The 26,912-nt window shown below is 35.7% G+C and overlaps 3 protein-coding genes across 3 annotated transcripts in view; 2 read left to right on the top strand and 1 right to left on the bottom strand.

The window, feature by feature from the left end:
* abcc4 (ATP binding cassette subfamily C member 4 (PEL blood group)) overlaps positions 1 to 8,053 on the bottom strand; it is a 32,450-nt gene extending 24,397 nt beyond the window's left edge. The window contains exons 1-5 of the mRNA XM_079377395.1: positions 7,832 to 8,053; positions 5,989 to 6,099; positions 2,842 to 2,962; positions 1,588 to 1,812; positions 1,145 to 1,234 (exon numbers count right to left, since the gene is read on the bottom strand). Of these exons, the coding sequence (XP_079233521.1) occupies positions 1,145 to 1,234; positions 1,588 to 1,812; positions 2,842 to 2,962; positions 5,989 to 6,099; positions 7,832 to 7,917 (633 nt within the window). The 5' untranslated portion in view covers positions 7,918 to 8,053. The remainder of the gene's footprint in view (positions 1 to 1,144; positions 1,235 to 1,587; positions 1,813 to 2,841; positions 2,963 to 5,988; positions 6,100 to 7,831) is intronic.
* A 6,837-nt stretch (positions 8,054 to 14,890) lies between these two features.
* On the top strand, positions 14,891 to 18,242 carry cldn10a (claudin 10a; the record flags this gene model as incomplete). The annotated part of the gene is made up of 5 exons (XM_079378170.1): positions 14,891 to 15,119; positions 16,372 to 16,533; positions 16,653 to 16,734; positions 16,816 to 16,920; positions 18,098 to 18,242. Exons 1-5 carry the CDS (start codon positions 14,900 to 14,902, stop codon positions 18,240 to 18,242), a joined length of 714 nt encoding a protein of 237 aa, XP_079234296.1. The 5' UTR covers positions 14,891 to 14,899.
* Positions 18,243 to 23,468: 5,226 nt separating this feature from the next.
* cldn10e (claudin 10e) lies at positions 23,469 to 26,578 on the top strand (the record flags this gene model as incomplete). Its single annotated transcript, XM_079377394.1, has 5 exons — positions 23,469 to 23,700; positions 24,783 to 24,944; positions 25,023 to 25,104; positions 25,489 to 25,602; positions 26,233 to 26,578. 5 exons carry the CDS (start codon positions 23,469 to 23,471, stop codon positions 26,576 to 26,578), a joined length of 936 nt encoding a protein of 311 aa, XP_079233520.1.
* Positions 26,579 to 26,912: the final 334 nt, after the last annotated feature.

Here is a 26,912-nt window from a genome sequence, read left to right as displayed (position 1 = left end):
CAATTTTAAATGAAATATTAATGACTAGTACAGTAGATACAGAAATGAAACTGGGCTAAGTCTAGCGTGCTGCTCAACGGACCGATTCCAGCTTGCATGCGGGAGTGTCGGTAAGTTACAGCTGTCGCATCTGGTCCTGTTGATTCGGCCCAGAATCTGAAAGAGTACACAGGCATCCAGGCCAGATGCGGCAGATGGATCCGGGCAACGGACAAGTCTCTAGCAAGTGAAAATTTAACTGAAACTGGCCCGAGTGTACGGAGAGGGATTATTTTGGTTTCCGATCACCAAGGAGAGGCTACGCAAGGTCCTAAAGATGGCGGCCGCAACAAAAAAGTCACGTGACTGAAACCCATGAATAGTTCATGAGACAATTTAGTGTAGTACTTGGAACACGGTGTACTGCTTTTGTAACATCACAGTACAAACAGGACAAGAGATTACTTTTAGAATCTACAAAAAAAGGAGCTTAAACTTCAAAGTTCTAATTTCGGGTAACTTGAACTGAACAAAAACCAAACTTCCTGTAATTCTTCACAGAACCCCTCTGATGTCTGCTGGTAAATGCAAGAGAAACGCCTCCAAGGACAGATGTAGAACAATGGCATTCCTACTACAAATGCACAGAATAACTGCTCAGATAGTATGAACATGGTTTGAAATTATGTCATGTGTTTACCGAACTGCGTTAAAATAATGTTACATAACACACAGCCATCCATCACATAATGATAATAACTCAACTGCTGGAGACTCCACTGGCCTGATTAATGGGTGAGTTAGAAACCACAACACATAAAAACGGTTTCAAATGTTTAACTAATCATTTTAATTTCCCAAATACCCAAAGTCAGATCGTAAAGGCACAAATGGTTACGACGACCAGTTTGTGACCTCTCCTGGTACTCTGAACGCTGGCCAATCTGTTACCCAGTAACACAAGCCCGTTACGGTAAATCACTTGTGCTGCCTTTGGCTATTTTAACTGGAAAATGAACTACACAAAACAATTCCCTGACTAAACAAGTATCACGTTTAATTCCATTAAAAAAAACGGTGAGTGACCTGCTTCAAAAACAGGAAATTGACAACCGGTGACTATAACACTTAAGAGGAAGACAAAGAAGTTCTGGAAATTTCCTACCTCATCAAACTTGTTGACGTCATTCGACAAAAGGTTAACAATCTGCCCGGTGGTTGTCTGGCCCATGGCTGTGGCACTAAGGCACAACGCCTAAAAGAAGAAACAATTCAAAAGGTTTGTGGGAAATACCATGATAAGGAATTGCCCTCAGCCAAGCCAAAAAAATAAATAAATCATTCCTATTGCTCATATCTACAGACACTTTATTAAAAGAGACAGGGAGAGAGAGAAAGAGAGAGACAGAGAGAGAGAGAGAGAGAGAGAGAGATGTGGCACACTTGAAAAAAAAACAGAACCTCAGATTACTATGTAAACATGTTAAACAAATATGGTACTTATTAATAATCCTGGTGCTACCATCTGGTACTATCACTGTAACTTGTCACCTGCTCAGAATTTTTTTCTGAAAAATCTTTTTTTTTTTTTTTTTTAGGAAATCTAACCTTCCTGTAGATCATGTGACACATTGCAATGCGGATTTTCATTCCAGCTCTTTGGACATGGTAAAAGTAGAGGTGATGGAGTAACGCCAGACCCAGAGTGGAGAGAGAGACGCCTGCGGCATATCCATAAGCTTCATACAACGCTGCCATGTTATCGGGGTCGTATCTCTCAAAATACAGAATGAGTTTTCCCAAAAACACTGGTTGAACCACTTTAATCACCTCCTATAACGGGGAAGAAGAAACATCAGATAATAACAATGTGAAATAATTAATTTTGTACTTGTAAGAACAATATGAGGCTGAACGGATTAGACGTTCACATTCCTAAAAACATCCACACCCTTGTCTTTATTATATGAGGAAATTGTGGTAGCATTTTTAAATAGTCCTGTTTTGCATGTAGGCAAGTAAAACCCCAAATTGTGTTTTATTGTTTTCCAAAATCCATGTTTTAATAAAATTCTGATAATCAAAGTGGGTATCTAATCAATTGAATTCATAAAACTTTCAAAATGTAGTAATTTAATAAATTATGTTGACGGCAGCCATTGACTTCCTTGGTATGGAAAAAATACTATGGCTCCTGTCCACTGTTTGGTTGCAAACATTCTTCAAAATATCTTCTTTTGTGTTCAACAGAAGAAGAAAACTCAGTCAGATTTGCACAGACATCCAACACATTTTCATGTGCATTGCTTTAAAGAAAAAGTTTGACAAAAAATGAGAAATTTGGCATCCTCATTTAATTCTGTAAAACAAAGAAGGACATATTTTGAAGAATGTCCTGGCAGCATTTTTCCATCAGACAACCTAATGAAAGACAGCAGCCAGTAGCTGCCGAGAAGGACATCAGGCTATGATGCATTTTTTCCCATATTTGTGTAAACTATTATTTTCACGCAAACTTCCAGTTGGTTACTAAACCCCTGGGACAGAGGGTTTCTGACCACCATTTCTCTTGGATCTTGTTGGATGTGTTTCAGCTTAATCCTAATAAAATCTTCCATAAGCACTCTTAAAACTGAGTGCCGTGTGATGCTTTTATTTAAACAACACTTCAGGTGATACATGTTAAGACGGTGAATCATCAACAGAACTTATAAAATGTGCTTTATGATTCAGCCAACAGTAGTTTCAGTTTAAAGTTTAATGTGAATACACACCAGACTTATAGTTAACTAGATTGGAGATTCACAGCCTTCACTTTGTGTAACACATACAAAACATGCAAAGTCCTGGATCCGAACATACCTCTATAAGAGTGAACACTCCCAGTACTGCATATGATCGCCAGTAGCACCTGATAATGGCTTTGGTGAGTTTGGGTGTCCTGAGTTCTTTGGTTGCTTTTTCCACTTCTTGGTCCCAGTAGCTATGAGTGTGGGAAAAAGAAAAAGATGAGTAAGGCTTAATAAATTATGCTGACACAGAGAGAAATAGGATATCGTAAAACAATTATAATCCTCCTTTATTTCCCACATTGTGTCATCTCACATAAAACATAACAGTATGATGATTTCAACGTACAGAAAAACTTAACACTTAGTCTACAAACGATTTCTCTATGAAGACATTTTGTGTTTGTTTTTTTGATTAATAAATCTTGATTATTTATTATACACCTTAAAAGGACAAAAATGCGGACCAAATAAGGAACAGTCCTGGGCCACAAGGGCCACCTGGTGAACAGGTCACATGAACAGGCACAGTCGTGGTCTAATGGAAAGAGAGTCGGACTTGTAACCTGAAGGTCGCGGGTTCGAGTCTCAGGTCCGGCAGGAATTGTCAGTGGGGGGAGTGAATTACCAGCGCTCTCTCCACCTTCAATACCACGACTGAGGTGAGACCCTTGAGCAAGGCACGATCCCCCAACTGCTCCCCGGGCGCCGCAGCATTGGCTGCCCACTGCTCCGGGTGTGTGTTCACTACTGTGTGTGTGCACTTGGATGGGTTAAATGCAGAGCACAAATTCTGAGTATGGGTCACCATACTTGGCCACATGTCACTTCACATAAGAAACTAATCCTGAGCAGAAACTAAAGCATTTTAGCCAAATCAGGAAAACAACTAAGGTGCTTCTTCAAAACAGCTGCTGAGCCTCTTCAGTTGATGTTTTCCAGCAGTAACATCCGGCAGTAAATTCTACATCTGCAAATAACAGTTTACTTCAAGGCAGAACATTTGTGTTTACGCCTCAGCCCCCTGCGCTCCATGCAACTGATCGCAATAAAAGCTTCACTAATTAGTGTCATATCCCAGAGCTCTGTGCTAAATGAACCAGCACTGATCCATTTTAAAGTGCATGATTAGAGGCTGGAGAAACGCTGTGTGGAGGTTCTTTTTAATGAATGACAGTATTGTATTCAATGTCATTCATTTCCATGCTTTAACGGCTGGAGATTAAAACTTTGTGGAGACCACTGATTATCAGTGGGTTTCTCCGCTGTACAAAGGGTCAACGAACGATTTATCTGCTTATATGTTCCTATGTAATAAAACCTCAAGGTGAAGAAAAAACTCGTCTGCATGATAGGCTAATCATAGAAAGCAATGGTCTTTATGTTACAGTGTGTTTTATTTGCAAAAATCAAGACTAAAAAAAAAACAAATAACCATGAAATCTTGGATTGCTCAGTAACAAATATGTATGAATACTGAAGTGACTCATTTTACTAAATGAAATAGGAAAAATTATGTTCAATTAGAAAGAAAAATGATAAGATAAAACTTGACACTTGTTAAGTAACTGGGAATTTACTGGATTGTAAAAAAGGACCATTCAATGGTTTTGATTCCCAGGGAATACATGAACTGATAAAAATGTATCAGTGCAAGTTGCTTTAAAAAAAAAGTGTCTGCCAAATGCATGAATGTAACGTTAATAGATGAAGTAGAGGAAATTACCCTTTTGAGGAGGCTTTCTTTATTTAATGTCTTATTACAAAATGATTAGTGGGACAGATAAATAATAACTGATTAACAATAAATAAATAAATCGAAATAATTGGGAAAACTATTGGCAAGCTTTAGAAAGGCGGCATCACTTAAAAGTACTCTAAACAATGTTTAAATATTATTTGGTGTTTATCCATTATCCATTTATCCAGCTTTATCCATTATCCATAAGGCTTGCATTGCCTAGAAGCCAAAAGGAAAGATGTTTCAGACCAACTGTATTTAAATTAAGGTTGACAAAGACAATAAACTGCTTGTAATAAGACAAGGATGACTGTATTAAAGTTAATTTGATTTTATGTTGACTTCAAGTTTCAGCTATAGACAAATAAGATGCACAGACAACTCAAAGGCATTAAATTAATTTTAGATAAGTGATGTTGGAAGAGCATTTTTCACCTTTTTGTAGTAATATATAAATAAAAATACAATCTATAAAATAAATATCAATTATTTTACAAAATAGTATAATATTTAGTCAAATGCTGCTGTACATTTCTTTGTTTTTGACTTTGACTTTTTGTGCCATATAAATACTAAAAAAATACTTATATATATATATATATATATATATATATATATAAATATACACACAGACACACACACAGCATTACTTTTAATTAGCTGCTTGTAAGCACTTTTTCAAAAGAGTAGTAACTTCAGTAGAGCTTGTTTACATAATGTAAACTTCCTGTACGCTGCAAAATGAAAGTGAGCAGGAAAAGTAGACGGGCCGTTAACCTCACGCCCTTCTGTCTGTACCCTCTGCCAAAACTTCTGCTCCTGTAATAGCAACAGTACAACCTTCCAAATGATCTGCCCTTCTGTTCTGGCTCCACAGATTATCAATGCAAACACCCCTAACCCTAAATATTACAATTTTAACGTCTAACTTGTCCCACACCTTTTGTGCTACGAACATGACCATCTAATCATGTTGCTGGAAAAGACATATTTTACATCTTATGTAAATGATCTGACTGATTTTCACCTGGTAGATTATCCAAGCAAACAATAATCTACCAGGTGAAAGTTCTTCTGGGGAAATCTGTTGCAAGGCAGAGTTGTGGTAGCTCATGAGAAACCCCTTGTGGATTTTGAACAAACAGTTTCCTGGGTTACCGGGCCTGATCTTAATCCACACCCCCAGGATCAACGGTCTCGGGTCCCACGTGCCCAACCACAGCTCCTTCTAAGAATACTAAACCAGCCTAAACTCATTCCTTCATTTCCATTTGCATACATTGTTAATGTATGAACGATTACAGAGATATTCACAAGAACTTAACATTGCATAATGCACGAACTGGTATGGGCCATCTCCTTCCCAACAGCTAATGGGAACCGCAATATCCTGCATTCTCATATTTCACAATAAATACTCTGAGGGTTTGTTTGAGAACAGCCTGTTGATAGTTGGTTTATTCCCAGCGGCTCACTCACCTCTGCAGTTCCTCTCCGAGTCTCTTGGACCCATCCTCCGGAAGCACTTTAAACATGTCATCTTCTTCGAGTCTTCTCTTGGATCCAATACGGAATAGAGGGTTCAGCCAGCTGATGTCAAGCGAGAAGAGAAAAGAGGATTTGGTCAATAGAACTCTTTAAATGTGCATGCCAAAGGAAGCTGAATTATTGATGAGTGATGACAGCCGTCTAAAGTGTACAAACCACATGTTTCATGACAGTTAAAGCAATGAACCTAAACAAACAAACATGTATACATGCAGGTAGGCAATCTCTTTAAAATGAGTGTTCCTGAGAGTCAAGGGTTGGAAAACAAAACCTAAAAACCCCTCTGACATTAAAGCCAAATGGCTGGATTTGCATATGGGCCCATAACATGAACTAATAAAATAATATTGAATAACAACATAAAATAATAATAATAATAAAAACATGATTATGTGACAGACAATAAAATGAATGCTGTGATAAACATGCTTTTTATTTCTGAATTAAAACCAGTTTTGAATATTTTCTGATTAATGTCAAAAATGCCTACCGTAGGTGGTGTAACTCTACAGAGTTGGTAAAAAAAAAAAAAAAAAAAAAAAAAAAAAAAGAGAAATTCCTGAAAAATGTGTTTGGCACAGAAAACAGAGGCAAAATTTTGCTTTATAATAATTACATTTGTTTTTTTTTTTACTTTACCCTTCAAATCAAAGTCAGTGTGGTCGTGTAACCAAAAAGCAAGAAGTAATTATTTGTCCTGTGACAAAAAAACAATGTCATTACATTTGAAAAAAAAAAAATAATAATTTTTTACTTGATTATGAAAAAGCATGATTTGTTTAGGTCAAACAGATTAGTCTCCTAAAAAAATCCTTCTTTTGATATGCATGACTCAAATAAATAAATAAATAACCTTGAAAGAATAGGAGATTAAGCTCAATTATTTTCAAAAACTTTACTAAATAATTAAAATAATGATTAAATTCAAATATGATTAAAGAGACAATTCTTTTTTGTAAAGAATAGCAAAAAAAATTAAAAAATTCGATCGACAGAAAAACCTGAAAAATGTCTTGTTTGACACAGAAAACACACATTTTTGCAATATTTTATTTTTTTCACCCTTCAAATCAAAGTCAGTGTGGTTTAACTAAAATCAAGGTAATTTTTTGTCCTGTGACAAGAAAACAATATCATTCCATTTTCAAAAAATATCTAATATTTTACTTCTTTATGAAAACACATGATTTGTTTAGGTCAAACAGACTAGCCTCTTTTGATATGCATGACTCAAATAAATAAATAGCTTCAAATAGACAAGTTCATATAAAAAATAATGATTAAGCTTAATTCTTTTCAAGATATTTAAAATAAAGATTACATTAAAATAAGATGAAATAAATACACCTTTTTTTGGAAATAGTAACAATTTTTTCAGAAATGTATCAAACTAACATGAATAGAAAGAGAACGTTCAGAAAACGCTTTTATGATGTCAGACCCTGAGAGCTATTAGAGTAAATACCGGGGAAAATATTAGAAATCTTCGAGTCATATTAGTTCTTCGGAAGGAAAAGAAGTGGGTGGTGAACAGGACCAGCTTTCCTCATGTAACAAAACACTGGATCAGATACACAACTGATGGAAAGACTACAGGCTAAAATCATCTACTGAACTAATGTCTTTAGTTTCACACAATGTACAAGTAACGAAACGAAAATCCCAAAGCTTAAATTCTTTAATAAAGGCTTTTAATTTCAGAGGGAAAACACATTTATGATCATGTAAGTGTCCCCCTCCTCTCTTCCTCCTGTATAGAGGCATGAAAACTTACCAGAAAAATATCTGTGAGAAGAGATTAGCCGTGGCGGACGGGTTGCTCTTCGCATCTTTCTTTATTGGCTCCATATCGATGGCCATCCTCCCTGCAGTTCAGCCGGACACGCATAACCTGCGACCAGTGCGAGACATTTACCTTATAAACTGTTGTTGTGTAACTTTCTAACATGCACATGTCGGCAGTTCAGGCTGGGGTAAGCCCTTCATTTCCTACTGTGAGCGCTAGGCGTAAGCCCCGCCCCTGACTGATCACCCATTTCACCCATTGGCTCGACAATCCTTGGGTCACACGTGATTGGCTCTTCGGGGGCAAGACGTGTAATCCTTCCTTAAAATCAAGACTGACGAGATTACGAATCCTACTATGGTGAAGACCAATCTTATAAATATTAATTAGAGTCTAGTTACGTTGCCTGGTAACCCTGTTTGAGTGTTGAGTCAAGTGGCCTAATTAATATTCAGGAGTCCATCGCTTTACCAGCTTCGACTTTCCAGCCAATTGGTTCAGTTCAGAGCCAACGTCACGTCGGGTCATTAATATTCATGAGCCAAACCTTCACTATAATAGGATTTGCACGTGAGCTATATTTCACTCAAGGATGAAACAGCAGATTTCATGTGAGGCGAAATGAAGGACGCAACTTTATGTTAATTTTTTTTTTTAAGTATTAAGAAGATTATGATGGACTATTCTGACACATGAGAGAAAGAAATGTCTATTCGTAGCTTTGATTGTGTAATTGTGCATTGAAGGTACTTCTGGGTGAGGAGGCTTCTTGTCTACCATCTGTTCTTTATTAGCTCTGCATACACAACCCACTCATGCACTCTTCTTTAATTAGAGTGTCTAAAAAGAGAAAAACAAGAACAACAAATCGTTCCTTTTAAATATATAGAATTTTTCAAAATTAAATTGATTTTTCCAACCCCATATGGCTTTTTTTCCTTACATGAAATACAAATGGAAATTATGAATAATGTCGGTTGATGTTTTCCATACAATTACAATAAATAGGGACTGTGGGCACCATAAAAGTAGAAAAAGAACCGATCAAAATGTAGTCTGTAAAATATAAACATTAATTTGTGAACTAGCTCAAGCGATTCATGAAAGACTTCAAAAGAACATTTTATTCTCTGAAAAATTGTTCATTTTAAATATGTTCTGACAGAATTACATTTTAACCCAATCACACATTAATCTCATTCCTCTGTGAGAAACATATACAGCAACAGGCACTGTATGTTCATTCTCTCTCTTCCTTCCTCTGTCTGTCTCTCTTTCTTGGATTTCCGATACAGATAAAGCACTGAAAGGATAGAAGATGAGAGACCCACAATGAGACAGAGCAGGTGGCCGCTTCACTGATAAAGTTAATGCTGACAGACATAGACCCACACACATATATACACGCACACGCACACACACACACACACACACACACACACACACACACACGTGGTTTATGGGGACTCTCCATAGGCGTAATGGTTTTTATACTGAACAAACTGTGTGTGCTATTGCCCTACACCAACCCTACACCTAAACTTAGCCATCACAGGAGACTTTGTGCAATTTTAGATTTTCAAAAAAACACCATTTAGTATGTTTTTTAAGCCTTTTGAATTATGGGGACATAGGCAGTGTCCTCATAAACCACCTTCATATTGTAATACCTCTGTCATACCCATGTCATTACACAAATTTGTGTCCTCATGAACCACATAAACATGCACACACACACACACACACACACACACACACACACACACGTGAGAAGAGAGGCCCTTGTCTGTAGCCTCCAAGACTCATGCAAACTTAATCAGCAAGGAGGAGTTACAACTGTACATCAGGAATGATTGACTTCCATGTCATGCTCTGTATTCCAAAGAAAGCCTGACTGTTGAGTCATTGCTACTTTGCTAAACATCTTAAATGTGAACTTTACACCAAAGGCCAAGTTCCCCTAAGGGATTACATATTTCTGCTGGAAAACTGATTCAGAAAAAAGCAATAAAACATGGATCAGCGGCATTTTGGTTATTATAATAGAATCTTTGGTTATTATAATAGTGATTATCTGGGAATTTGTGGTCGGTCGGAAACCAAATGTTCATTCCAGTGTTTGAAAACACAGCATGCTTATGGATTCCTTTCTGTTCTCACAGGCAAATTTTTATTCTAGGTCAGATATATAAAAATAAATTGAGCCATAATTTATATTCTAAAACAGATTTAATTTTTCACATATCGAGTGTGTACAGCACTGAAAGAGGCCAGCTGTTAAAGGCATAGTTCACCCAAAAATGAAAATTTGCTGAAAATGTACTCACCCTCAGACCATTTATAATGTAGATGAGTTTTTAGAACAGATTTGGAGAAATTTAGCTTTAAATCACTTTTTAACCAATGGATCCTATGCAGTGAATGGGTGCCGTCAGAATGAGAAGTTGAAAAAACATTATAATCCACAAGTAATCCTGTCCATCAACTAACATCTTGGAAAGTGAAAAGCTGTGTGTTTGTAAGAAACAAATCCACCATTAAGACATTTTTAACTTCAAACCTTTGCTAAAATTTGAGTGCTCTGTAAGAGTGATTCTTTTCTCCAGTGAAAAAGTTGTCTTGTCTGAATAAGGAGAGTACTATGCACAGATCAAACACTATTTACAAGTGAAAACAGTACTAAACAAATATGTCAGTGGATTTTGATGTGAGAGGACAACAGAGGATGCACTTTTTCACAGGAGGAAGTGTTATTATGGTTTATGGACTCATATTTTGGTCAGAAACAACAGGTTAAACCCCCCTTATGATGGATTTGTTTCATACAAACACACATTACCTGGTGGACTGGGTATGTGTGGATCACTTGTGGATTATTGTGATGTTTTTATCAGCTGTTTGGTCTCTCCTTCTGACGGCACCCATTCACTGCAGAGGATCCATTGGCGAACAAATGATTTAAAGCAAAATTTCTCTAAATCTGTTGTGATAAAGAAACAAACTCATCTACATTATACATCTACATCTACTTTTGGATGGCCTGAGGGTGAGTACATTTTTAGCAAATGTTCATTTTTGGGTGAATTTTCCTTTAACCTTACCTCTGTCTGAGCATCCCAAATGATTTATTTCAAGGTTACAAAACTCAAATTTGTGTGCTGCATGGCGCATGTACAGTCATGTTCATTTTTTTCAGTCAAATTTCCCTGTCATCATGGAGTTATTCTGATGAAGCCATAAACAGATAAATCTTTTAACCTTAGTTAACCGCAGAGGTACTCTGCTCTATCTTTTATGCAAATAAAACTAGCTTTATGTGACTCATTTAAGTCTTGCATATTTATCTAAGAAGTCAAAGTCTTACGTCATGGTGATGTGAGATTTGTGACCTTTACGCTTCCTGAGGATGAATAACTGCATACCTCAGTCAGCATGCTTCAATCTGCCCCATCTGAATTGTTCTGCAATCATAAAACTGCCACTTTCTCCATTTCATATGGCAAGATTAATTTCACAAATGTAATTTGGAACAACATAATTGCACGCTGGAGGTGATACACATGTTTAATTTGCCTCAGCACAGGGATCTCCTCCAGGGAATCTATGTAGTTGCTATGGTGGCAGATATTTTGTTTGACGTTCTCGCTGACCTTGTATCACTCAGCAACAGCTCACCTGCAAAACAATTGCAGGCTGTTTTGAGTAGTCCATCCCCACAGGTATAAGAGGGAATGTCTCTGTAACGTAATTACTAATTACTCTGTAATGTTTAGTAGAACAGAAGTTATTAGCAATTTTGCGTTTTATTTAGTTTTCATTGTCGTAGACCACTGATCTATATAATGTAATATATAGATAATTGTCATAGATTTACATTGAAAAGCCTTTTGAATTTTATGTTGTTTTTTTTTACCAGTAAGCCACTACCACAAATACCAACCTCATAATATGAAAAAAGAAAGTTGTCTTTTGTGCTTCAGTTCGGCACTATTTTCTGCGCGGATCAACCCGATGGTTGGTTATAGGGCCAACTCACTCTCATGGCAATGAGTAACTATTTTACATTTTGGTTAATTAGTGACTAATTTCTAATTAATTTGTGCAATCTCATTCGTATTTTTTTGTACGTTCCTGTACAAATCACATTGTACGAATTCATGCAAAATTGGCAGCTCGTAAAATAGTTACGTTTTCTTATGAGGTCCGGTTGGTAGGGCTTGAAAGCCTTTTAGATACACACACAAAACTGATCTGAGATCAGGTAACAACATATAGACACTTCATTGAAAGCGCCCCTTAATTGAAATTTGGAAATTTTTCAAACAGTTATGACATAATGAAGCCTTGTTTACTGAAATAATGTCTCTTTAGCAGTAAAAGCATTTTGATAAAAAAAAAATGTTACGTAAAAGATTCAAGATTTAAAGTAAATGTAAAAGTACTGTGTAAAAGTGTATTGTTTTTGTATTTTAACCCCAATTAAATATCCCAAAAACACCACTTTTGTGCCATTTACAGTTTCTTTAGAACATGTACATAATCTAGTTTGGTTATTTTTGTAGCCTAGTCATTTTGTATAGGTTTTATTATGGTCCTGATATGACATTGTTGTTATATTGACCTAATAAGTTATTAAATTAAATTATCAATGTAACTGATACTACCTGAAACGTTACATAATTGTAATTTATGTGTTCTTGGCTGAGGCGAGCAGCTGTTGACTGAAGAAGCCTCATGTTTTGGTCAGGTCAGGTTATGTTTTGTAACTCCCTCTGGGGGGACGGAGGGAAACCATTAACAGGATCTGAGACTGAGAACGAGCAGGAAGACCCGCCTGACCTCCGCTTACTGGTGCCTCCTGGTTACACAAACATGCACTCAAACTCATACAAAAACATTTAGCCTTTAAATATTCTTGACAAATATCTCTTTTTTCAAGACATCAAGCAGCAGGAAAACAACCGTGACATTTTACTAAAGTGAAGATTTGTTATTTTAAGCTCAAGGTGAAATGAGCACACAGGAAGCCTGTCTGAAATTTTAGACAGTGTGGATATTTTACATGCACTCTCACACTCTCCAGTTCTTGAGGCACTCTTACTCTCACACTATGTGCAAACTATAATATAAAACTATTTTGTTTGGACAAATGCACAAACATTAATAGGAGTGTAAGTCAAAACCTGATGTTTACATATTATTACATACTTTTTTGATGAAGTATTGTCATTTTGAAAAGAAGCCATACTCAAATTCTTACCTCTAGATGGCAACAATTCATGGTTATTATATTTAACTAAAACTAAAAAAATTTAAATAAATAATAATAATTGTTGAATTAAATAAAGTAAAATCTAACATTTTAAACATATATTATGCCAGGCTTCTTTTAGTTTAACTTTATATATTAAAATAACTAAAACTGAAATATAAAATAATAATATAAATATAATATATAATAATAATTGTAGGCTTTTTTAATATATCAATGACTAAATATAAATTACTAAATTATGAAAATGACTAAATATTTAACCAAAATGAAAATGTAAAAAATATTAAAACTAATAATAAATATAAAAACTATAATAGCAGTATTATGTAAAATGATACTAAAAATAACAACAAATGAATCCTATGCTAAATGACAAAAAACCCCAAACTAATCAAATGCCAAAAAGCTAAAACTTTGACTAAACTTAAAATATAATATAAAAATTAAAAGGTATTCAAAGTATTGATAAAAAGTCATAATCGTAAAAGAAAATTAAATAAATAAATAACCGACCTTCAAACTAATAATACTGTTGAGAAAATCACAAATATTGATACAAACTGTATATATATATATATATATATATACACACACACACACACACACACAGTTGAAGTCAAAAGTTTACATACACCATGCAGAATCTGCAAAATGTTAATTATTTTACCAAAATAAGAGGGATCATACAAAGTGCATGTTATTGTTTATTTAATACTGACCTGAATAAGATATTTCACATAAAATATGTATACATATATTTACAAGATATATAGAGAAAATAATAGTTGAATTTATAAAAATGACCCTGTTAAAAAGTTTACATACACTTGATTCTTAATACTGTGTTGCTGCCTGAATGATCCACAGCTGTGATTTTTGTTTAGTAATAGTTGTTTATGAGTCCCTTGTTTGTCCTGAACAGTTAAACTGTCTGCTGTTCTTCAGAAAAATACTTCAGGTCTCACAAATTCTTTGGTTTTTCAGCATTTTCGTGTATTTGAACCCTTTTCAGCAATGACTGTATGATTTTGAGATCCATCTTTTCACACTGAGGACAACTGAGAGACTCATACGCAACTATTACAGAAGGTTCAAACGCTCACTGATGCTCCAGAAGGAAAAACCATGCATTAAGAGCCAGGGGGTGAAAACTTTTGAACAGACTGAAGTTTGCCTTCTTATTTTGCCTATATCATATTTTTAAATTTAGTACTGCCCTTCAGAAGCTACAGAAGATACTTGGGATACTTGTATCCCAAAAGACAAAATAAGTTAAATTTACCCTGAAGTTTTCAGCTCCCTGCTCTTATTAACAGAAACTATAATAGTATCCCAGTAATACCAAGAATATCACTGGTAAAAATGAATCCTATGTGCAAAATGACATCTCTCACACCTGACTCTTATCTGAACAGTTTTCACCAATATCCGCTGGAGGCGTTGGCTTTTCAGGCCCTTCCAATAACAGCCATCTTTAATGTACTCACCTCCTGACCTCCAGCATCTTTGCCGACTCACTCAAAATGATTCTTGCGGAGTGATGTTTGGGTGGGTGCGTGTATGCGAGTGTGTGTGGTGTTGTGGGTACTTAATGTGAAAACAAAAGGCTATTGGTCAGCTGTTGAAAAGGTTAGTAGCCAGAGCCCTCCCTGCTGAATATAAAGCAACTTTGAGGGGCGACCCATCAACAGAGAGTTCAGTCTGAGCACCCCTTACCAAATTACTGATACCTGCCTTGACCAGACCTTTCTTTGCATTTCACTTTATCCCAACTTGGGAAAATGGTTAACATGGCAACAGAGATTGTTGCCTTCTTTCTCACCATGTCCGGATGGATTCTGATCTCCTCCACACTCCCGACTGACTACTGGAAAGTGTCGTCAGTGGACGGGACAGTCATCACCACAGCAACCTTTTGGTCCAATCTCTGGAAGACGTGTGTTACAGATTCAACCGGAGTCTCCAACTGCAAGGACTTTCCTTCTATGCTTGCACTGGATGGTATTTTATTGCTTTCTTTTGTTGACTTTTTATTTCTTTTCTGAGTAAATGATCTGAATGTGTGTGTGTTTATGAAAATTGCTGATCGTTTGTCAGTCCTTTTTCCTTCTTCCAGAGAGTCAATATGTCTAATTGTTCGGAAAAGAGTAGCATGGTGTTGGATTGCTCTAATGCTGTTTTGGCAGGAGCTTCCACAACACAAACAAACTGAAGCCAAACCGATCACTTGACCATTTAAACAGAGAGTTTATTGTGCTAAAATTGTGCTTAATGCTTGCTGACACCAGTTTAAGAATGCAACGAAGAACCAAGTCTCTATTTTAGTTCTAAAAAGAGAGGCAAAATGATTCAGCTTGTCTCAAAGTCTATTTCCCTGACTTATTACCCCAGTTACAACCTGCAGGAATTTGTATCTCAAGGCAAGTATGAAAACAGGTTTTAATAACTATGTATTGGCTTAATTATGTCTGAATGGCTCATCCACAAACAGAAGAAAGCTTTAAAGAGAACTGTTCCCCCAGGGTGCCGTGCAAAAGCAGGTAGCTGAACAGCTGATGCATTTAAATGATTTTAATGCATAATTGTCATGTTTGAAGCTGTGCATATTTTTGATGTGATCTCCTTGACGGCTAACTTGAGAGTTCAGTGAAAGATGCTACATTCATTTAAAGGTGAAGTTTGTGATTTATGCACCACTAGCAGCATCAAGCTGAATTCCAAAAAGACGTATTTTTTGCTTCATCCCTGTACAATGCAATCCATCTTCTGCCAGATGAAAATTATAAGCCTGATCATTTAAATGTAACATAGATGAGATATTATTGAAAAAGTGGCTTGTGTTGGTCTCAGTTGTACTGTGCTGGAAATTATGCACTAATCCATTTTTGCCACTTTTCCAGCAAAAAAAGATCTTTTTTTTTTTTTTTACTGTCTTGAAGTTCACTTTATAATTATAGTAACTGTATAACTTCCAGCTTTATTTTTTTATATATATTTTTTAATATTTGATTATTTAAAAAATACATAAAAATATGTATATAATATAAATAAAATATTATTTTTCATTCATATATATATATATATATATATATATATATATATATATATATTATATATAATTATACATGATTAATTATACGTTTATAATAACAGGTTTGGAGTAATAATTAATAATTATTTATTATTATAATTTTATCAAATTATTTATTGTCATTTTTGATTATATATGGCTTCTGCTTTCGTGTTCCTGCAGCTTATATCCAGGTGTGTCGTGGACTGATGATCTCAGCTGTGTGTTTGGGATTTTTTGGAGCTATCCTGGCACTTGTGGGCATGAAGTGTACTAAAATAGGGGGATCAGAGACCACCAAAGCCAGGATCACCTGTCTATGTGGATTACACTTTATTCTCAGTGGTAAATGTTGCCTGACCTAGGTCATGGCTTCATGTTTTTTTAAATTTTTTTAAAGCATTTGCAATTCCTATTTCTGTGATTGACAGTGTCCTGTAATGATATACCTGTCCTCTCTGCAGGAATCTGCTCTATCACCGCCTGCTCTCTCTATGCACACCGGATAACATCAGAGTTCTTTGACCCCTTATTTGTGAAACAGAAGTAAGTTTTGTAACATTCCAGCAATTGCTAGTTTGGATCCCAACCCAGATTATTACAAGTCTTCTATGTGTCTGCTTTTAGATTTGAACTCGGGGCGGCGCTCTTCATCGGCTGGGCAGGATCTGTTCTCAGCATTCTTGGAGGATTTATCTTTTGCTTTTCCATGACAGAGGGATTCAGCATCAGGTCTGGTTCTTAGATTTTCTACTTATATACTGTGTCACTTGTTTTAAAGAGATCATATAATTTGCTATTTTAATGCCAACAACCTAAAATATCAACATGTCTACAAATCCTATTTGGCTCATCCATGTCATTTAACTTTAAGTTTAATTAGGACTTTAATTTAACGTATTCTTAATACAACTGTATGTATTGTGTATTTTTGCGACTTTGGGGCCACCTACAGTCAGAGCCGATCCTCCCTTTACGCAGAATACGCAAGCTGCGTAGGGCCCCCTTGCTCTCGAAGATGTTTTATTTTTAGTTTCCTTCTTGAGTTTGGCCAGCGGTCATTGAAAACATGAATGATCATTTCTTTTAATGCGGTGCGCTGTCACCCTCTCTGCGTAAAAATCAGTCAAATCATGTAACGTGAATGTCATAAAGTCGATTCAAGATGGCGTGAAACACGGACAAATGCGTTACATCCATTCTTTCATCCCAACATCCCCCATTCCATAACACCAACAACCCGGCGACAAAGTTTTGCATAGGGCCCCCAGAAGTCTAGGATCGGCACTGCCTACAGTTAAGTTAGTGGAATTTACTGTGGTAAATATATCACTGTCGTACAGCGGATGTTTCTATGCATTTGCTGCTGCCGTAAAGCAATCCGCTGTTTTCGCAGAATTTCGTACCCGCTCACCAAACCTACAAATTCCCAGAACAGACGTTTGGCGGGAGCGTGGGAAAGAAACTGAAACAATTTGTGCTATTAAAAAAGTCTGTTTGCTGTTAGAATGATTTAGAAACTAATATATAATGGTAAAATATAAGATAAATAACTTACAGAAGAACTAGAGTTAAAACGTCAAGCGTCACCACAGCAAGACTGTTTAAAGGTAGGCTAAATGTCACCCAAAATGAACAAATGTTTTTAATAATATTTAGTATTTTTAGTTTTTAATTTTAGCTCAGGTTTTAGTAACAAGTGATTTTGTTATTTTTAGTAGTCTTTAAAAGTCTATGTAAATTTTGATTTGTTTTTATGTCAGTGTTAGTTTTAGTAATTTTAGTCCTTCAACTTATTTATTTTTTTCAGTTAGTTGCCCAGGCAGTATTTAAGTGCTTATTTTAATAGCTTTACTTAATACCAACACTGGCTGTAATGGGTTGAAATCATTCTCTGACTCTCTGATAGGGAGTATTCCTACAACGGCACCACGTCCTTCATATCAACACAAACCAAGATCACAAAGAAGGGCAGAAACCCTGTGACTCCTCAGAAAGACCCTCCAGACCAGAGCTTCTCTGGCAGGCAGTTTGGCAGGAATGCATATGTTTGACTTCAGTTTCCTCAGTAAAGCTGAAAATAATAACAAGTGAAGGCCAACAAGTATACACTGTGTAAAGTCAACTATCAAACAAATCCTTGAATGAAGAACATGAGATCATGTTGCACAAGGCTGCTTTCATCATTGAGAACAGGCATTGAGAAGACTGCACAGGTAAATGTTATATCCTATCTGGGTGAATCCAGAGATTGTTTTCAGAGGTTATTTTGATGAGATATGCCTATAAATAAAACATTGCGGCATAGACATTTTTGTCAGGAAAACACATATTGCCTAAGAAACCTCAAGCAAACTTTCCATTTTTGACAAAGTGATAAGAGTTGCCAGATTTCTTCACTTGGGACTTTGAATGAAGTCAGGTGAACTGATAACAGAGAGGATAGGGAGAACAGCTGCGCTTCACTGACCAGAGGAACAGTCTGCCTTGATTCGGAAATGGAGTCGGAACTCACATATTGCACTGGTCCTGGAGTCTCTCCTCACCTTGTGATCAGTGGAAACTCTAGACTCTGACCCGGTTTTTAGAGCTTCCGTGGGCCGCTGCAGGCTGGCAGAGGCTTCCTGTTCTGTCAGATTCTTCCTTAAACAAGTGTTCAGTGTCTCTGTGCTTTTTTTGTAAGGTTTTAAAGTATTTTATGACATAATAAAGGCCATTATTGTCTTGGACTGTGCTTCAAAATTTGGGGGATTTGTATTAATCCCGAGACCACAGACGAATGAACATTTCCATAAATACTGCAATTATTGTTTTAAATAGTTTTTAATATATACATTACTTTTTTCTTTTTTTAAAATAAATGAATACTTCTATTCAGAAAAAAATGCATTAAATTGTAGACATTTATAATGTTACAAACATTCAAATAAATGCTGTTCTTTTCTATTCATCAAAGAATCCTGAGAAAAAAATGTATCATGGTTTCCACAAAAATTCTAAGCAGCGTAACAGTTTTCAACACAATAATGAAAATAATGTTTTTGAGTTCTGAATGCTGAAAACTGGAGTAATGACTGTTTGTCATGTAGCTTTGCATCACATTTTGCATTACATTTTAAAATACATTAAAATAGGAAACATATTTTAAATTGTAATAATATTTTTTGGGATCAAATAAATCAACCTTGGTGAGCATAAGAGACTTCTGTCAAAAACAGAAGCAAAAATATATTATTTAAAAAGTAAGCTTATTGAAAATCATTTTATATCCATAGGGACTTGAATGTTTTCATTACATTAATGTAATGAAAATAAATAAATAAAGTAGTAAATTAAACATTATTACCATAATGTACAAATGAAGACTGGATGCAAAAACCTCCAAGTCCATCTGACATTCTTCTTTCAAATCAGCTTTTTTAAAATCAGGTTTCTATGAAAATATCATTGGACTTAATAAGGCATTCAATTGCTGACTAATAACCATTACTTTGCCATTAAAGTGAAATTACTGAACCAAAATGTAGGAACCTGATAGAAATGTTAATTGAAAAGAAGTGTCTCGGAAAAATCTCAGATGGATTCAGAGGTTTTAGCATCTGAGGTCTTCATGTACATTATGGTAATGTGTTGTAATGCTTTTAATGTAAGAGAATAATTTTATGTGCTCACTATTAATGTTCAGTTTTTAGAAGTTTCCTATAGACTTCTTTTTAAAAATGTCAGTTGAAATGAACAAGTATAAATCAGAAGGATGTTTGCTTGCTTGATGGATTGAGGCCTTATGTAACAATTTAGCAAATTAGCCTTCTGATCTGCATTACAAGTTCATGTCACAACTAACCTGTAGATGGTAATGGTCCAGTGAATAGTCCTCATTTCCTTTATTCTCCATATAGTTAATATGATTTTCTTTTGATTCTTTTGATTTGGGAGTTAAATGTGACTTGGACATGTTCTTCACTGGTTTTGTGAAAAGCTTGTCGCAACAATGCAGTTCTGGATGGTTGCAATACCAGGGTCTTGCCATGCGGCTGTTAGCAATTAACTGTGGTTTCTTGGGCGTTACCGGATGGTTGTTTACTATGTTTGTTATATTCTGATCTCTATGGCTGGGTCACTTCTTCAATTCAAGTCTATGGGACCCCCCCCCCCCCCCCCCCCCCCATTTTTTGCACAGAAAACTAAAGTGAAAACATAAAGACATAAAGTGTCTAAAAGTGAAGCACTATTTCTAAAGAGACATTCAATGGTTTAGACTCTTCCAGAGTCATAATTCAACATAAACCATCTTGCCGTCATTAAGTAAAACCATCAGAAAGCACTGATCTTTATACTCTCAGGTCTCTTAAGACCTTAAAAACTTGACCCACGTTCAAAACGCAACATCAAACGCCAGCTCTGGGACATAGTGTATTATCTCATGGGCACACACACACACACACACACACACACACACACACACACACACACACACACACGATATCAGTCTTAATTAAGTCCATCAAACACACATGCACATACTCCAACACACACACTTTTATGAAATTAATAATGTTATGAACCCTGAGGCTATTTTCTGGAAAAATAAAGGCCCTTTTGAAAACGGCCCTGAATAGTAGGCTATAAATACATCATTTAATCTATGCACCCTCTAGTGAAAAATAAGTGTGCTTAACTGTACTGAATGTGCACTTGTAGTGTACTTCAAATTTTAAATGTATATTTTTTATAAAATTGCATTTACAGATATAGAGGCAACATAAAGGCCATTAAGTGTACTTTCAGAGAATATAATTTCATGACTATGTAACAATGCACTTTGTAAAAATGTAAAATAAAAAGTTTTACTTCATCATTATGTTTTAAATTTTTGTCATGCTTTGAAGAAGTACACTTATTTTTGATCTGTTGACTAACATACTAAAGAACAGGTAAATTAATTTGTTAACTGTAGTGTTATTCAATATTACATTTAAATTTAATATATTTTAAATATACTAAATTGCAATTTCATTACAAATGTGTAATGACAAACATTTTAACACAAGATATACAGGTTTCAATAGAAACTAAATTGAAGTATATTTTAGTTTACAGTCATTACTTTAAGCAGTAACCATATTTTAAACACAATAGAAATAATTACGAAATTACATATAAAGAGCTACAACCCAGTTCTGAAAATGTTGGGACGTTTTTTTTATTTGAATAAAATGAAAACTAAAAGACTTTCAAATCACATGAGCCAATATTTTATTCACAATAAAACAGAGAGAAAATAACAAATGTTTAAATGAAGAAATTCTACACTTGTATCCACTAAATTAGCTCATTTCAAATTTGATGCCTGCTACTGGTCTCAAAAAAGTTGGCACGGAAGCAACAAAGGGGATGAAAAAGCAAGAATTTTTTAAAAGATTCAGCTGGGAGAACATCTAGCAACTAATTAAGTTCTGACATCAGGTCTGTAACATGATTAGCTATAAAAGGGATGTCTTAAAGAGGCAGAGTCTCTCAGAAGTAATGATGGACAGAGGCTCTCCAATCTGTGAAAGAGTGTGTTTAAAAACAACGTTCCTCAACGTCAAATTACAAAGGCTTTGCAAATCTCATCATCTACAGTGCATAACATCATCAAAAGATTCAGAGAAACTGGAGAAATCTCTGTGCGTAAGAGACAAGGCCGAAGACCTTTGTTGGATGGCCCTCAGACAACACTACATCACTCATCGACATGATTCTGTCATTGACATTACTAAATGAGCCCAGGAATACTTCCAGAAACCACTGTTGGTAAACACAATCCGCCGTGCCATCTGCAGATGCCAACTAAAGCTCTATCATGCAAAAAGGAAGCCATATGTGAACATGGTCCTGAAGCGCCGTCGTGTCCTGTGGGCCAAGGCTAATTTAAAATGGACTGTTTCAAAGTGGAAAAGTGTTCTATGGTCAGACGAGTCCAAATTTGACATTCTTGTTGGAAATCACGGGCGCCGTGTCCTCCGGGCTAAAGAGGAGGGAGACCTTCCAGCGTGTTATCAGCATTCAGTTCAAAAGCCAGCATCTCTGATGGTATGGGGGGTGCATAAATGCATACGGTATGGGCAGCTTGCATGTTTTGGAAGGCACTATGAATGCTGAAAGGTATATAAAAGTTTTAGCGCAACATATGCTCCCCTCCAGATGACGTCTATTTCAGCAGGACAATGCAAAACCACATACTGCAGCTGTTACAACAGCATGGCTTCATAGTTGAAGCATGCTGAATTTGCCTGCCTGCAGTCCAGATCTTTCACCTATAGAGAACATTTGGCGCATCATTAAATTAAAAATATGTCAAAGATGACAACGAACTCTTCAGCAGCTGGAAACCAATATATCAGGCAAGAATGGGACCAAATTCCAACACTAAAACTCCAGAAACTCATAACCTCGAAGCCCAGACGTCCCAACTATTTTGAGACCTGTAACAGGCATCAAACTGGAAATGAGCTCATTTTGTGCATAAAATTGTACAATTTCTCAGTTTAAACATTTGTTATATAATCTATGTTCTATTGTGAATAAAATATTGGCTCATGTGATTTGAAAGTCTTTTTGTTTTCATTTTATTCAAATTTAAAAAACGTCCCAACATTTCCGGAATTCAGGTTGTACTTATAGGTCCTACTTAAATGTGGGTAAAAGCACTAAGGGATTTAATATAAATTTAAACTATAAGGTATTTTGATTTATTTGCAATAAACATGCAATTAAGTGTCTGAAAACATTAGATTCAGTTCACACCTGAGTGTATTCTTTTAAAGTTTTTTCTTTTCCATACATACACTTTTTAAAGTGTACTTTTTCCACAAAGCCCTGTGCTGTGTTATGTTAAAAATAAACGCAGATATGATGAATAAGTAGTTTAAAACTGGACAGCTGGCCTGCATGTAACATGTCCTCACTGGGATGTTTATATCTATGAAATATGAGCTGTGAACCGAGGTAAGCATTCTCTCTGTCCTCCAGAAATTTAAAAACAAGGCCCTGGGAATATGGAGAGTCATAGATTCACATCAGCACAAAAAAAGAAGTGAGCTTAGTGGCCAGTCTCAGGCAGAGCAGGCTAAGAGATTCTTAGGAAGAAACAGTTTAACGGATCATAAACTGACATGTTGATACTGCAGAAGACAGAGAAAGAGATGCTGGAAATTACAAAGTTTTAATTAAAAATAATTACAAAGTGTGAGGTAGGTGGTTTAGATAAGTGGGGAAAACAGTGAAGCAGAGCAAAGATGAAGATTCGTGTAATGCAGATCTGGGGCTTCCTGTTAGCGATGATGGGCTGGATCTTTGTCGCCTGCTCCATGGCCATGGAGGGCTGGAAGATCTCCTCTATCGGAGGGCAAGGTGGGAGCTCTGTCATAAAGGTGGGCTGGTACTGGTCCAGTCTGTGGAGGGCCTGCTTCACGGACTCCTCTTCTACATCCAACTGCTACGACTTCCCCGTTCTGTGGTCTGTGGAAGGTATGGACATTATTAAAGTCTTTGAATGTACATGTACAAATTATTTATTTGCTAAATAAAGAGACAAAATAAATTAATTTGTTAAACAGTTTACACCCCAAAACTCTCAAGTAGATTAAAAACAAATGTTCTTTATTGGCATCAATGGTTCCACAAAGAACTTTTATCATTTGTTTATTTATTTATATTTTGCAGTGATGCCAAGAAGAACAATATATATATATTATTTAGTATTTTTAAGGGATTTATGGTATTATACATATATATATACACACACATATATATGGAATAGTTATGACCAACTATTTGAGCATAGACCTGGAAATGAAATTTACAATTTAAAATGTTGTAAATCTTGAATTCTTTAGCTTCGTAGCTAAAGAAGGCTTTGCAGATTATTGCTGAAGTGTAAAAAGTTGAATTGACACTAAAAACAATATTACAGTAGTTTCAATTATAATGACAAAAGTATAAAAATATTTCATATGAAATATATATTTTGCAAAACATGTTTTACTAAATTAAAACTCCATGAAAATCAAAGCCATAAATCTAATTGTGTTCCAAAGTTGAGGTTGATATATATATATATATATATAAAAAAGAGTTTTCATAAAGATTTCGGTTGGGCGCAGTACCAAGCATTTCCACTAAAGGACATTTGCTTCCCATTCACTTCCAATGCGGTCATTTTTGACTGCAAGCAGTACAAGTGTGACTTATTTTTCAGGACCATTTAATCTTTTCAAATGTCTATGATTTCGTGTGTGTGTGTGTGTGTGTGTGTGTGTGTTCACATACCAAGTGGCAAAATCTTTACCAAGTTTCGTACCATTCTGATGAAGAACAACAACAACAACAAATTAAATGGAGGTCAAATAGGACCGGAGGATAATGTGTGCATTGCAAAAAGGGTTATTTATAGTTTTAAAAAAGTCATTTAAATTCACAGTAAGATTTTTTTTTAAAGCACTGTTCTCTGCAAGAGTCTATGGGGAAACAAAAAAAAAATATTTTTAATTTTTTTTTAATGGACAGACAGAAAGACAGAGATATAATACATTTGGATCTTGGATGTTCAGGTTATCTTCAGATCGTGAGGGCTCTGCTCATGTCTGGGATGGCGGTTGGAGTGCTGGCCTTCATCCTGAGTCTCATTGGAATGGAATGCACTTACATCGGAGGAAAAGACAAAGAGAAGAACCGATCCGTGTTCACAGGAGGCATCTGTCACATAACAAGTGGTAACTTTCTTCATAATATACAGCAGAACCATTGTAAATTAGGCTTGCACGTGTGTTTTATTGTGTCTGTTCTCTAAGGTATGCTGGCTGCCTCTGGTTATGCACTTTATGCTCAGCATGTTTCTGCAGAGTATTTCAACCCCAGATTTGATGGACTGCAGTAAGTATATGAATAATTTTTTATGGAAGGGTGTTTCATGGAGTAAAATTTTTTAAAAAGGTAGCATGCGACTGTCAGAATAGTGAGATGTGATCCTAGAATTCTGATAAAATAAGAATTTATATCTCACAATTCAGACTTTTTTCCTCAGAAATGTAAGAAAAAAATCCTAATTGTGAGATAAGCTGCGATTACATTTTCTTTGGTGATGGAAAAGGTCTTTCCTACTTTTACAGTACAATGTAGATCCTGTGTAGATCATAGAAAGAATCCATAAAATAAACTGTGCACACAATGTTCTCAATATTTCAAATGCTGCATTTGTAATATATCTCATATTTAATTATTTATTGACCAAGATTAAAAAATACATCAATGTTTCAGATTTGACTTGGGAACTCCCTTGTTCCTTGGATGGGCCGGATGTGCTTTCCAGATCACTGGAGGGATTTTCTTCCTAGTTTCAGTCGGCAAGATCTGGTCTCAGACATACAGCAGGTAAGAGTGCAACGTCAGAGTCATGGAAACCTTCTGGTACAGCAATTTATAGTTTAGTTATAAATACACTTTGCTCTTTTACACTGGCGCTGCATTTTTTAATGGAACCCAAAATAAGAATTTTGAAGAAACTACACAAAGCTCTATTCCACTCAACAACAAGTCCAAGATTCAAAAGCAAGAACAACACTTTAGAAATCTTAATTTTAATCTTGCACTTTGGAACCCATTTTCAAAATGTGTGGCCAAAATACATTAAAAAGTTTTCCTTTTTAGTTGAAAACTGTCATGTAAATGCCCCCAAAAGTTTAGTACTAAGTTTGCTGAATCATGATTATTTGTGAAAAACTTTTGCATATTGATTTTATGCACAAATTTATGCATACACACATTTAGTGCCATGCACAACTGTAACCATTCCCTGATAGCACACATACATCTCAGATACGTCTATATGAAGTGTAGACGACATCTTAAAGATGTTTATCAGATGTTTGTACATCACAGCAGATGCCTTCCAGATGAAGCAATCTTTAATAGACATCTTGTCAGTATGTGTGCCATCTGGGTTGGTTTATGGTGGTTTGGTATGGACTTTATGGATATAATTCATAAAATGTTTCTCCTCAGCGCACCAGTTCTCAAGGTTCCTGCCGTGGAGAGCAATGCCTTGCGTTCCTCTCACACAAATGTGTCCATCATATCTGAACTCTCCACAAAATCCAACGTATCAGCCGTATCTGAGCTCTCCTCAAAGTCTGAAACAACAGCTCTGTCAAATGCGCTATCAAAGAGCAAACATATCTCAAGAACTAGACGTCCCTCAAGATCCAAACGCTCTGATAAATCAAGAGGCTCTATCAAATCAGACGTGTCACGATCAGTGAGCTCCTCACGGGTCAGCAGATCACATTTAAACAGCAAGAAAGCGTCTGGAGGCACTACACATCACTTCATCAAGAACTCCTACCTCTGAAACACTAGCTTGGATTATTGAATCTGGTTATGGAAAACAATAAACTCAATGAAAATCTCAATGACCTCTCCAGATCATGGATTTAAATGCACAGATTTTGTAACATGAACTGAAAATCGTTAAATGAGATTCAGATGCTTGGAATCGGTTTGTGCTAAAATGTAATTCCAAATGATTATTTATTGATGGATTCATTCTATGAGAAAAGTAGATTGCATATTAGATATAGTAATGTGAAAAGTGGAAATATACTTACTAGATGTAAAAGTTAATGAAAAATAGAAATGCTGCCTTGGCAATAGCTGAAATGATTACTAAACTTACTAACTTTATA

This window comes from Barbus barbus (genome assembly GCF_936440315.1).
Source record: "Barbus barbus genome assembly, chromosome: 25".
Lineage (NCBI taxonomy): Eukaryota > Metazoa > Chordata > Actinopteri > Cypriniformes > Cyprinidae > Barbus > Barbus barbus.
Note: the sequence above shows the minus strand (reverse complement) of the source record. Positions and strands in the feature narration are given on the sequence as shown.